The 13,142-nt window shown below is 38.4% G+C and overlaps 2 protein-coding genes across 3 annotated transcripts in view; one reads left to right on the forward strand and one right to left on the reverse strand.

The window, feature by feature from the left end:
- PUDP (pseudouridine 5'-phosphatase) overlaps positions 1 to 7,157 on the reverse strand; it is a 63,803-nt gene extending 56,646 nt beyond the window's left edge. Inside the window, exon 1 of the mRNA XM_014884526.2 lies at positions 6,691 to 7,157. Coding sequence (XP_014740012.1) covers positions 6,691 to 6,772 — 82 coding nt within the window. The 5' untranslated portion in view covers positions 6,773 to 7,157. The remainder of the gene's footprint in view (positions 1 to 6,690) is intronic.
- STS (steroid sulfatase) overlaps positions 6,269 to 13,142 on the forward strand; it is a 123,224-nt gene continuing 116,350 nt past the window's right edge. Inside the window, exons 1-2 of one of the 2 annotated variants that reach the window (XM_088160179.1) lie at positions 6,269 to 6,721; positions 7,553 to 7,726. In XM_088160179.1, the coding sequence (XP_088016305.1) occupies positions 7,725 to 7,726 (2 nt within the window). In that variant the 5' untranslated portion in view covers positions 6,269 to 6,721; positions 7,553 to 7,724. The remainder of the gene's footprint in view (positions 6,722 to 7,552; positions 7,727 to 13,142) is intronic. The other variant, XM_088160178.1, reaches the window with a different exon arrangement.

A 13,142-nucleotide genomic window follows, 5' to 3' on the forward strand; every position in this document is an offset into this window, starting at 1 on the left:
AAAGGGAGAAGTCAAGGTCAGGAGCCTCTGAGAGAACCATTAGAAGCCAGAAAAAATTATCTTGGTTATATAATTCTCAGTAGTCTTGTGAAAGAAATTAGTATCAATACAAAGATCTACATAAATACATAATAGGAGCCGCAGCAATCATTAGCAGTATCTACTTCATGCTAGAGATGTCTATGATGAATGCAATAAAATTTGAAAGGAAAATATATTTGGCTTAATTGCTTTTGTATTTTTAGCTAACATAGTTCCTGGTCTTAAAAAGAGCAATGGTCATAGTGTGAAAATTATCACTTCCATTTAGGTCTGTTGCCAATATAAAAGAGAAAAAGTTAAAAATAATAACAATTACCCCTCCTCCATCAGAAGTATAAATGCCAGTATTCAAGAGCAGGATTGTGTCTCAGAGAAAATATACCAGCAGAATTCAGAGACCAGAAACCACCCTGCTCAAATTAAGATGTTCTGAAAGACTCCATCCTCAAGAGCTCAATTAGCCAACTCACAACAAGGCTACATGAATGAATTTCAGGGACTCAGAACAAAAGCTGCAGAGCTGTGTCCAAGATGGTACAGAGTGTAACTATTGCCAGTATGTAGAGTAATAAATCCAGGGCTGTTAATGCTGTTTTTCTTCTTAAGTAAGAAGAAAATTGGAATACAGTACCTAGAGATTGTGTTATTATAATGGAAAATTCTATGCACCTTTTCTTTGTGTGAAATTCTGTTCCATTTATGACACCTCATTATTTACATTCAAAGCAAAATAATTGGAACTTTATACACAAAACTGTTTACGTACGCAACAAATCCTTATCATCTACAAACAGATTTGAAAATCTGCTTTTAGGCATAGGAAGAGACTAATTTTTCTAAATGGTCAAACTGCTGTATGCACCTCTAAAATAACTAAACAGAACCTTTAGACTCCTAGCATTTTCAAAACATACCTCTCCATTTGCTACAGGCTCTTTATACAATTGCAAATGTGTGACAGAAAATAAGCACCAATACATACAGCACCAATACAAATGAAATACATTTCATTTGTGTGTAATTTCTGTGCAATATTAAAATCAAATCATGGATCTTTCAGCTCGGGAGCATTGCTTGGTTAATTTCTCGAGAAGAAAAAATTATCATTGTTAAGGCTGCCCATGGCATTTTGAAATGTGGTAGCCACTACAGAAATCAAAACCGAAACCCACAAAAAAAACCCCTGTTGAATGTTGAACTTAGCTTTGGTTCTGGACTATTCTAACCACAAATAACAAGTAACCATGTGGATGGGCAATTTGCAAATTAATCAAAGGAATAACAGAAGTCAGACGCTGGGTTAGTATATTTGTTAAGTTCTTGTCAAAATTTTCCTTGCTGTTAAATTAAAATGTTAGCATTCAAGCATATGACAAATCTTATTTACTGTATTTATGGTTAGTTAATTCTCAATGAGGAGTTTCACTTATGCCCAAGATTTGCTCATGAAGCATCTATAGGGTATTTCAATCTAATAATATCCTTAATCTCTTTAGTTTTGCAACAACTTTCGAATACTGAACAGGGGCAAGAGAGTATTTTCTCTTCTCTCTTTGTTCCAAAAATCAGATGGCAAGTGAGAATGACAAGTAAGTAAGTTTCCACTACACAGAAGCAGAAAATAGGCTTACAAAGATTGCTAGGTTATAGCCTAAGAAGATTAATTCCTACATTTAAGGCATAACATAGACCAATCTAGAGAGGACTGATGTTTAATTGAATTGGTGTTGTTTGCTTGGATGCAGAATAGGAAGCTGTTTTAAATAAAAGCATGCACATAAGCAAACTCCAGCATGGAACTCTCATCAGTTTTCTTGTAACAGCCATCTCCCAGGCAACTTGTGCAATAAAATGAAAGAGTACATTTTTGACTTCTGACCTTGTGACAATGAGTAGGTAACACGGGGGAGAAAGAAAACATGCTGAAATTCTTATGAATCTCACAACACTACAACGAATTTAATTGCAAGCTAACTGCTTCTGTATTATAGACCAGAAATGATCTGTCTGGCCAGCCATGCAGCAGTGTCTTCGAAGTTGCACAAAACAGAGAGGTCTTCACACAATGGAGACAGCGGCCATGAAAGTAGCAACTTCTGATCCAGTTGCCTTAACTACTTTTCATCCCTCTAGAAATGATCATAAGCTGGCATACCTGTGCCTGTCAGTCCAACATGACTCCCAGTAACAGTGAAGGTATCCTGCAAAACTGACCTGCTTTAGGAACCACCTCTCATACTTGAACACACTGACTTACCTCATGTAAAGATACTGTTTTCCAACACTAAGAGACACTGGCAAGGAAAATAATTTACAGAAAACAATCCCTTCTTATAGCAGAAATTTAAAAATAAATACATGACTAAACTTCCTATACTTCCTATATTGTGTCATGTTCTTTGTGTATTAGTTTAGCTCTAGTTCAGCTTTGAGAACAATGCTAAGAAACATCTTTGCAGCCATTTTCCAAAGTTCATTTGTTTGTTGGGAAAGGTTAATATTATACATGCAGCTTGTAGAGAATTTTAAATGTTTTCAGCCCCCTATAAGTTTAATCACAGATCAACAAAGGCAACATTCAATCCTATTTGTGTTTTGGTAGTAGGGTAGCTATTGGCTACAATTATATAACAAAAACACTTGTCATAGCTTAAAAAGAAACCAATGCAGTAAGTTTATAAAATAGATCCTGGGGGACATTACTCTAGTTGTATATTTTGTACAAATTAAATATATTTTTCCTTCTCTATCTCTAGCATTGATTTTGTATGTTTTTACAATACAATAAAATGCCAGGATCCAAACTGTACAATTGTAACAACAGGATTTATTTAGGTACCAAATATCTCTAGTTTCTGTTGTTGTTGTCATTATTGTTATTATCTGTTAACTCTGTACTGTGTGTTGGATAAGTGCACACAAAAGTAGGTTTAATATTTTTAACTACACTACATACTAGTGGTTAGAACAGTACTCTTCTGTAGGACCACATTTTAAGAAAAAACAATCTACAATTCTGATAATTTAATGTTATTATTTGCTGTAGGAAATCAAGTAGAAATTTAACTTAAGAAATGTAATGCTTTAATTGAAGTGCTGGGAAGTTTTGTTGTGGTTTTTTTGTTGTTGTTTGTTTTGGGTTTTTTTGAGAAAATATAGCAGTACAAAAAAATCAAGATGTAGTTATTCCTTTTCCTCTGGTTTCTACTACACAGTGCACCACTAATCAATTAGGCTAATTAATGAAGCTGCATTGAGAGAGTGATCAGTCACTGGCTCCCTCAAGCAGTCATCATGGCACCAAGGCAGTCAGAGTTCAAGGAGCATTTGTACAAGGCTCTTAGTCCTCTGTTTTAGTTTTCAGAAGTCCTGCAGGGAGCTGGCCTCAATGATCCTTATGCTTTAGCAAGAGATGGGATGGAGCTGAGCTGCAGGCTGTAGCACACACCTGCAGAAGCACATGGCAGCACAGAGCTGACCTGACCTTGGCAGGAGGTGCCACGCATAGAGCCCTACAGAAAGGAGCCTGACAGACAGGTGAACAGAGCGTGATCACCCCAAGGAAAGATATTTACAAAGAGTTTTGCTGATGTGGCAACAGGGGATAGGTCACGTACTGAGAATTATCAAGTAAGGAAATACTGTGCCTTGAAAAGTGTATAAAACCAGTTTGTTTCTTTGAAAAAATGATTCAGATTCCCTGCTGGTCTGAGTCCGTGCCTCAGTCATTCACATTATGTGTCCCTTCAACCTGAGATATTCTATTATTCTATGTATAACAAAGCAGAATGCAACTGCTGTACATTAGCACAAAGTCTGTTTTTTTCTGTTACAGTTGGAGCTTCCTACAAAAAAGAAGTCCTTCAATTAATTTTACCTATTAAAAAATGAAATATCTGGAAGTGCTGTCACATACTTCACTTATGAAATGAGCGCACTGCTTTACAGTGCTAACCTCCTTGCAACTGGAACAACAGGCAAAACCCCTAAGATTTCATCCAAGAGTTCAAAGGGAAAGATTAGGTAATAAAAAATAAAAATAAAAAGTAATACAAGTAATTTAAGAAAAGAAGGGTAGATTGCATTTATTAGAAATGCAGATAACAATTGTATTAGATAACCTTTAAAACAACTATACAGAAGGACTCTGAATGATAGGGTTAAAAGTATTTGCACAGGCAGTTCAGAGGCAGTAACTTTGGTATTGAAAGTAAGCTGATCAAGGTGTGACTCAAGGACAACTTAATCAGTCTCAATTATGCTACAGAGGGAGAAGGGAGATAAAATATCAGTTGATAGACTTAGCACTTTCACACAGCCAAGCATCAGCCAGTAAAGTATAGGATGCAGGTTCTATAGGGTAATACTTGGATTATTTCCAAAGTCAAGAACCTTGTAAACACCTCAGACCGCATTTAAGGATTTTACACTCACAAAGATTTTGAAAATCTTTCTATCAGAAGATATCCTACCTTCCTTGACCAGAAGCAAGCAGGTCAATTACAGAAAGCAAATTCATGGCACGTTACATCAGATGAATTAAAGGCTCAATTATTTTCTCATCATTTATAGATCAATTTATATTTGTTCTATAAAATCAGTAGGGTTCAGGTGAAAACATCTAAAAATAGTCATGTACATTTGCAGACACTACTTTGGTGGGAAAAACAGCAGAATTTGAAGCTTCAGATTCTAAAAATTGCAGCCAACTATGGGGGCACTTAAAAAAAGTTAGTAATACATATTCAATACCAAAACTTTCATTTCTGCTCTTTGAAAGGAAGTAATTTTGGGCCTCTTTCTGTAGCTTCTTGAAATGTGTGTTATTCACTTTATCACCTCCAGTGAACACTATGTGACACATTAAAAACGTCGTAAGAAAATTACGGTGTTCTTATGTAGGTTAACATCAATATGACTATTTGTCTCATTCATAAGATGAATGAATCTAATTTGTGTATGCCTTTTAGCATTCTTTCCCCTAAATTATTCCAAATTTCTTGAAACATTTAGGAATCTTGGGAAAGTCCAAGCAATTTCCTGACTGCCTTCTTGCCTCCCAAGGGTCACTGCTCATCATGAGACAAACAGATTCACTAAAAATGTTAAAGGTTTCATAGTATTCAGAAGCTGAAACATACTAAAGTCCTCTGAAATGTAGCACACATTATGAGAATGACCAAGGTAGTGTCAGTGGAAGATACTTGAAGAATATTTTCAGTTTAATTCCTTACAGCTGAAAGATTTCTGAAATACAATACATACTTTATATGTAAGTTTTTTAAATAGAAGAAATCATATACCTTTATCATTACCATCCTGTTAAGATGAACATTGTCTGTGTGAAGCAGATTTCCAACTTCTGACAGAGAGCAGTAGTAACTAAAAAAGGCTTTCCTGAAACTTCCAAGGATGGAATTAAAACAACTAGGTCTGGATTATAGGATTACACACACACATATATATGTGTGTGTGTGTGTGTGTGTGTGTGTGTGTATGTGTGTATCCCCAGGCAATTTCAGACTCCAGTGATGAAGTTGAAAATGCAACTAAAATAACTCAATCACTGTTGTGCATAGCATACCCATTTTTGGTTTAAAATGTTAAGTGTGCATTACCTTCACCTCTTATAGCCCTGAAGGAGGGAAAAGTGTACATTTCTTGGAAACACAGCATCATTCACCAGACTTCACAGCAGTCTTCCCAGAAACTGCAACAATTCAGGCTGAAAGAAGGCACTGGAGGTATCTTTTCACCTCATCTTTTCAACTCATCTTTTAAGAGCTCACCTACATCCTACAGTAACTTCTTCTGTGTGATAACTCACATGGACTATTTCAAAAACTAAGTCACATACCAAAATATTCTATTATTCCTCAGCAGAGGGTCCTGATTCAGCGAACAGTTAAGAGCAGACTTTAAAACTGTCCTAGTTACAGCGACTATTCAAACTTCAAAACCCAATCGAAATGTAGAACCGGAAGTGTCAGGTTACAGAACAACCCTACAAAGCAGAAAGTCTGCTGATACCAAAACTAAAAGAAGACTATCGGGCTCTTCAGTGGAGATTTTAGGTCGGAAGGCTGCCGAGCGCTGTCCTGTCCGAGACTCACTGCTCCCGGCCTCCGGCAGTGCGCGGCCCGGGGCTCCCTCAGCCCCGCACTGCATGCCCGTTCTCCTCCGTACCCGCTTTCCCCGGCTTTCAGCCCCAACCTGCCCCTCACCGCTCTCCCCACAGCCACTCCAACCTCGCTCAGCCCATAGCCAGCCAGAGCAAATGTCCCGTTTACATTTAGCTCCGGGTCTGTTACTTTAAGGCGAAATCTGCCCCCGAAAGGCAGCGAGTAGCGGAAGGAGGAGAAGGCATTAATTCGTTTCCTGTTACTTTAATCCCTTCACTCTGGTTTTAGCAGCGCCGCCCGGGGCGTTCTGGCTGCTTGCCCGGAGCGAGGAGGCTGTGAATGAGCAGGGACAGCCTGGGCCGCTCAGGCGCGGGAGGCGGAGGGGGAAGGGAAGGGGCAGAGGCAGAGGCTGCCCGCCGCTAGCTACGGCCCCTCGCCTCCGGGCAGGCGGGCCGGGCCTGGCGGTGCGGCGGAACCCACCGCAGCGGGGCCCGGCCGTGCTGGGGAGAGGGGTCCGGCTACGCACCCAGCAGGAGCCCGTCCATGTCAAAGATCAGGTGAGTGACCGGGTGCAGCGATGCCGCTGAGGAGGAGGAGGAAACGGCCATGGCGAGGCAGAGCGGCCGGGGCGCAGCAGGAGCCGAGGCGAGACTGGCCGGGCCGGGAGCAGCACGGGGTGGCCGGGCACGGGCGGCGGTTTTAGTAGCACCTTGGGGCGGGCCGGGCTAACGGGACTTTTGGGCTGTCTTGTTCGACTTCTAAAACAAAGTCCATTTCGCTTCTTGGGACCTCTTGCACAACAGTGCTTCTTGCCCAGAGAGGTTGTGAAGTCTTCCTCTCTGGGAATATCCAAGAACTATCTGAATGCAATTTTGTGCAGTGTGCTCTGGGATGACCCTGCTTAGACAGGGAGGTTGGACCCACGGTGGTCCCTTCCAACCTGACCTTTTTTGTGATGCCTAAATCCCGTTTGGTGCTGCTGGCGGGAAAGACAGAAAAGCTGCTCTCAGGCTGACAAGCCTTAGACAGTGTCTCCTCCGCATGCTTGTGTAGAGATTTACAGGGGTAATAACACCAGACTGTAGTTGAAACAAAAAGGTGTAAATCCGTGTAAAACTGTGAGGAAAGAGTAAAGCAATGGGGAGAAAAAAAATCTATGAGGAAGGAGTAAATCTTTATGTTACAGGTTGCTGAGTGCAAGAATGCTTAATTGAAGGCTGTTGTGTGTTTTTTCTAAAGCACTCAAGTTCTGAACTTCAAGAAGCAAGAATGTTCTTGAGTTGAAGCAAAATCTTCCTGCATGGACACATCATCTGATTTTTACTGGGCAGCTGGGAGGGAAAGAGGGCACTTACATCAAGTTTTTCCTTTTGTATTCTTTCATGCAGGTAACTCTCCACTGGGCATCAAGCTCATTGAAGCACCAGTTGCAGAGGCAGACATGAGAAGAGCTGTGTCGGGCTCCCAAGGTGACATACTGGTCTGAAGATGTGTTGCTGTGCCGTTCTGTGTGAGGGCACTGGTTAGTTGCAGCTTAACATAGGGGAAGCCCTGTCGCAAATGTAGGTAGGCCTTGCAGCAGTTCTTTTTTCCTAACAGTGCCATCATTTGAATTGGCAGCGCGTCACCATTTTAGCAAATTAGTGGGGGCTCTCAAAGCCTAAACTGTAGGTGTCACATAGCTATATCTGAATTTTAATTTAGCCTCATTAAGCGTCTTACCTACCCCCAAAACCTTTCCCTTGCAAGTACACTCCCCCTACATTTGTGTGAAGTGTAGATGCAGAATTATCCTCATACCTTCTCCTATTCGGAAAATAAGACAAATAAAATATTCTTGGCCTTTACTTGTATGTTTTGAATAATAAAACTTGACTTTGAAACAAAGTTTTTTGAGTTTTGGGTTGGTTTTCTCTTTATGTTGTCTCATTCTGTAATGATAATGCTGCTTTAGGCCCTGTCTGTGTAGGCTAGGAAAAGGATTGTGCACAGTACCTTCAATGTCTGTTAAAAATTCCATGTGTAGTCATGAAATTGGTTCCTGTGTAGATATAAGAAAATGGCTTCTGAGCTTTCAGATTTTTTTGGTAACCTTATGAGTATTAAAAATGCCCATGGCTGTTTTGTTTCTGCAATAAACAGTGTGCAACAAGTCAATATTCCAGTTTTGTTTCCAGCAAGTGTTAATAGTTTCTTTTGCAGCACACTTAGGTGGGAGCATAGCTAGAATCAATAGAGGTAAAATCCTAAATACAGTATGCTAAAACAAGTGTTAAACTTTTAAGGGAAATTTAAAAATAGTAATTTCAATACTTATAATAGTAGTGTTGTGCTATCCTAAGAAAGAATGTGATTCTGCTGTAAGAGTATATACTTGTGACAAGTACTTAAAGAGGATGGGTAATGGTGTTGTATAACAGTGGTATATTTATCAACTTTCTAATTAGCAAATATTCTAAAAATCTGTTTTTTAATTGTATATATGGTGACAGGGTAAAACCTTTATTTGTTACTCAACAGATGTAGCTTTTCTTGTTACCTTGATTTGTTGTTCTAATTAGAAAAAAAGTATTTGGTCACAACTTCTGTTGCTTCTAGCCTCCTAAAAAGGGGAGAAAATCACTATTTTTAGCAAGCATATTTAGCAAGTGTTTTCATCTGAGGAAACAAGGGTTTTGCAAAACTTTTGAGTATTTAAGTAGAAATAAGTCATAGGCAATCAGTGTGAAAGTAGCCCACAAAATTAAAGTGTAATACAGAAGCTGAGCATTTTTAGGGTTAAATGGTCTGGGTTACAAATGCTATGGTACACGTTTCAAGACTGTCACATTGCTGACAGGCTGATGACCTCAATTTGCTTTGCTTTGCTCTGGCTCATCAGTGATAATCAGTGTGATGTTAGCTTACTTGATTCTTCAAAGCTGTGTTCAAACACAGCAAAATCTTCCCAAGATAGACAACTGTTTAGGTTTATTCTGTGTGACTAAGTCTTTTTACCAACAGAATGAAATTAAGTAAAAGTCCAAGCAACTTTTAATTCATGATGGTGCATAGTTTTCTAGATATATAAGAGAATGTGCTGATCTAAGTTTTGTTTGAGCTGTCTTAAATATCTGTATCTAATGACTCACCAGTAGTATTTGGTTTTGTTGTTTTTTTCCTTGAAAAGGAGTAAAAATTTTATATTGAGAATTGTGCAATTGATTTTTTTGTTTCCTACTATTTTCCTATTACTTATTTGAAGCTGGCTTTGACTTATAAGGACTTCAATAACTTTAGAGTTGTGGGAAGCATAACGTAGTTGAGTTGCTGTTAACACCAATAATTAATTATAGTCCTACAAACCTGATGTATACCTATTGAGGAGAATGAACCTGGATGTTATAACCAAGATGTAATTCTGTAACTAGACTTGAATCCTGGAAAGTCTGAAGAGTGCAATTAACTTCATGTATATTTAAGAAATTAATTAAAGTTGCTATGGATATCCTGGTTTTTAAACAACTGTAAATTAGCTGCCTATATGTAGCCCTACTTAACACCAAGCAAATCTATTTTCATTGGTTTAGTAATAAATTAAAATCTCATTGGTTTTATTGTTCTTGAATGTGAGATAAAGTGAAAATACTCAGGCGCCATGGGGTTATTAAGTATACAACACCATGTTTTATGTACTTGGACCTCCTAACCGTTTTTTAACTCCTATATTTGTTTGAGTTTTCTTTACTTTGAGGCTGAAAGTTTTGTACTTCACTAAAATTTTTTGTGACTGAGTTCTTTCCTGGAGGGTAATAGCTTCAGAATATGTTTAAGTGTTTTCGTAGGTAATACATTTCATTCAGTAATTGTAGTTTACTATTTCACTATTTCATATTGTGCTCAAAGCATGGATTCACTTACCTATTTCTTATGCCATTCGTAGGAGCATCAGGCACTAAGTTTCAAACTGAAATGACTGACTTTTTCTTTTTCTGCAGGCACCTTGACAAAGAGGCTAAACAGATTATAGTCCGTTTTGGTTTGAATATTGAAAAAGAATTGAAAGACTTGAATAAATCCAGTAATTTAAAAGCTTTCATAATGATTTACATAAACAGCTGTTAAATCCACTATTAGTAACAAATTACTTGGAATGACTTAGAATTAAATGTAAATTCAGGTATCAGCTGAGATTCTCAACAGTTGCTATAATTAAGGCTGTAAGCCTTCAGAAAATGATGCCCTTCTCAGTGCTGGATGTCACCAAACATGAGCTTTTCACCTTAAGATTATGAATTAGATGAATTGTCTTGTTTCAGTTCATGTTTTTATAGGTGCAAAATGGAAGATGACTATATGTCTTAACGCAATTAAATAGTACCGTGCAACTCCTGATCTAGGTCATATTTTATTGATATAAGTTAAAAGGGTGTATATGCACTTAATCACGTGTGTCTTCTCTCAGACAAGCAAGCAGGGATAGGAGAGCCATCTGTTTTCTAGATTTTGGTATTGACCACAAATTACAAGTGTGTTAATTACAAAGGCATGGAAGATGATGTGTTACCCTGCAGGAGAATGAAGTGAAGATATATTTTTCTCACATGTGTTTATCTTAGTAAGATGAGGCACTAGAAAAAGGTTCTTAAGCAAGAATGAGAGGTGAAATTCTAGGAAAGCTAACCAAGCACACTAGAGGGAACAAGGGAGTAATGCTTTGAGATTTTTAGATCTCAGTTGCTGTATTTATTGATGGGACTGTACAACAGAACAAATTTTCTGAAGCTGGGAAAGTAAGCCTTAATATCAGGCTTTAGGGCCATTTTTGCTTCTCTTAAAGTCACTGAGAACCATTTACTCTCCTTTATGGATTGTGACTTGTTGACATACTTTTTAGTCTTCTAATAAAATATTGGCTGCACATAGGCAAATTGTTCAGGTGATTAGCAGCGTCATTGTAATGAAAAACCTGAGGTGCCTAACAGCTGGGTCCTGCTTAGCCTTAAACTATCAGAAAGATTAGGACAAAAGAGATTGCATCATCCCCTGATAAGATATGAAGTATTGTATCCTGCTTTATTTGTCCTGTGATATGGTTTGCTGTATAACTTTGATTTATTCGTCTAACTTCCCATTGTTACAGGAACTTAAAATATTTCTTACTAACTTGGTTTTATTTTTTGTCTGCATGTGGATTTAATTGCTTTTTTGTTCGTTTTACTACGGTTTGATTGTTGCAGATTATAGGAAAAGTTTTGTATTTGTACTGACATGTGGAATGCACATTCTGTGAACCTTTCTGAGCAAGTCATCTATCACTTGGTTGCTGGTAGTAAAGGTGAAACTGAATGCAGCCACCCTGCTAGTGGTCCCTTTCAGTCTTGGGTTGCAAAGCTCAACATTTTCAAAGGCTGTGGTAATTAGATCTTCTGATGGAGAAGAGAGAGAAAGCATTGTATTCTCAGGGTCACAAGATCTCTAAGCCACTGATCTGTAATGCTGCTCCATGTTCAGGTTTTATATGCATGTTCCCTACTTGGGATGCAACAAGCTGCAGAGTTGAATCTCCACAGCTCAGACATTCAGCCTACTCTGTGACTGTGTGCCCTTAAAAGTTTGTATCTATCCCGAAGAGTTGAGTAGAAATAAATGAACTGGCTGACAGCCCAGAATGTCTGCATGATCAGAGAGAACATACTGACAACCTGGGGAGTGCAGGGAGGCTGCTGGAGGCCAGCTATCATACAGTACTGTGACCTTTCTTTCTTTGCAGTGATTCTGGTGGTATCACCTTCTAGAACTATCTAGGCAGAAACGCAATAGTACCGTGCTGATACACATGAAATAGCAACTCTGTTTGGGAAGCTGAAGTGGTGGAGAGAAGAGAAGGGGCAGTGCCAAGCAGAGTTAGCCAACTTCTTGAGCCTCCATTGCAGCAGAGTTGTGTTAGACATCCAAGATTTTCCTTACTATGGGAGCTGGGACTTTTCCTTGGCTGCTGGAGTTCGTATTCCTCCCTACCAAGTCATCATTCAATTTTTTGAATTCTCTTGCTGCAGAAGCTGCTGTTCTGTTCTCCTTCTCCCATGTACAGACACGCAAATGTACTGGTAGTATATCTCAACATGCTCTTGTGCACAGGCAATGGCAAATACGCTTTGTGACCACTGACATGTAAAGCACTGATTAATTTTTGGTGAGGAAATAGTTCCTCACTAGGATGTCCCCTTACTTTAAGTTCAGCTTATGTTTACCTACCTTAAGGAATTAGGTTGTGTATTGTTAGAAAACACACGAGGAAATGTTGTAGATTTATTTCTTATTTTAGACTTGCAGTTTAAATGTTCTTTGTAGAAGACCAGTAACAGACATACTTGTTTTCATAAAGCATTTATGAAACAAGTAACACCAGTATAAATACTGATACAATTAGATGGTTAGATATTGGGGATACCTTGAAGAATGCAATGAAGTTCAAGTGCTGTCAAGCCAATCAGGCCCTGACTTTTTTCCCTAAGACATCTAGCTCCACTTGATCAGGTAATTTCAAACATTTCATTTTGAGCTCTGTAAGGTGAATGATTGCTTGCACTGACACTGCAGGTTTGCAAAAGTCCTCGATTTCCATTTCATGTACTTAGAGGTAAGACTGCAAGAGACATTCAAGATCTAGATGAATTCTTTGCAATAGGATTGTATAGGCTTAAAATATCTGTCCAAACATTATGCCTAAAATTTTCTGCATCTTTCAATGAATCTTTTGCTCTGCTAAGATATCCTGTGTTTTTCCTCTACTCTTTTATTTTACAAATTTCTTTAAGCTATTAAGTTATGCTTTCTGAAGCTTTTAGTATTTTGATTGCTTTTCAGCATTTTATATTTTCTGTATCCTTAGAGAAGTCCAGCATGCAAGTACATTTATTGTAGCTGCGGGGTTTATAAATGACAAATGGGTAATTTTTTGCTGTTAGATCAACACCTTTGAATTAACATAAGAGC

Source organism: Sturnus vulgaris, chromosome 2, assembly GCF_052056855.1.
Source record: "Sturnus vulgaris isolate bStuVul1 chromosome 2, bStuVul1.hap1, whole genome shotgun sequence".
In the NCBI taxonomy this organism is placed as follows: domain Eukaryota; kingdom Metazoa; phylum Chordata; class Aves; order Passeriformes; family Sturnidae; genus Sturnus; species Sturnus vulgaris.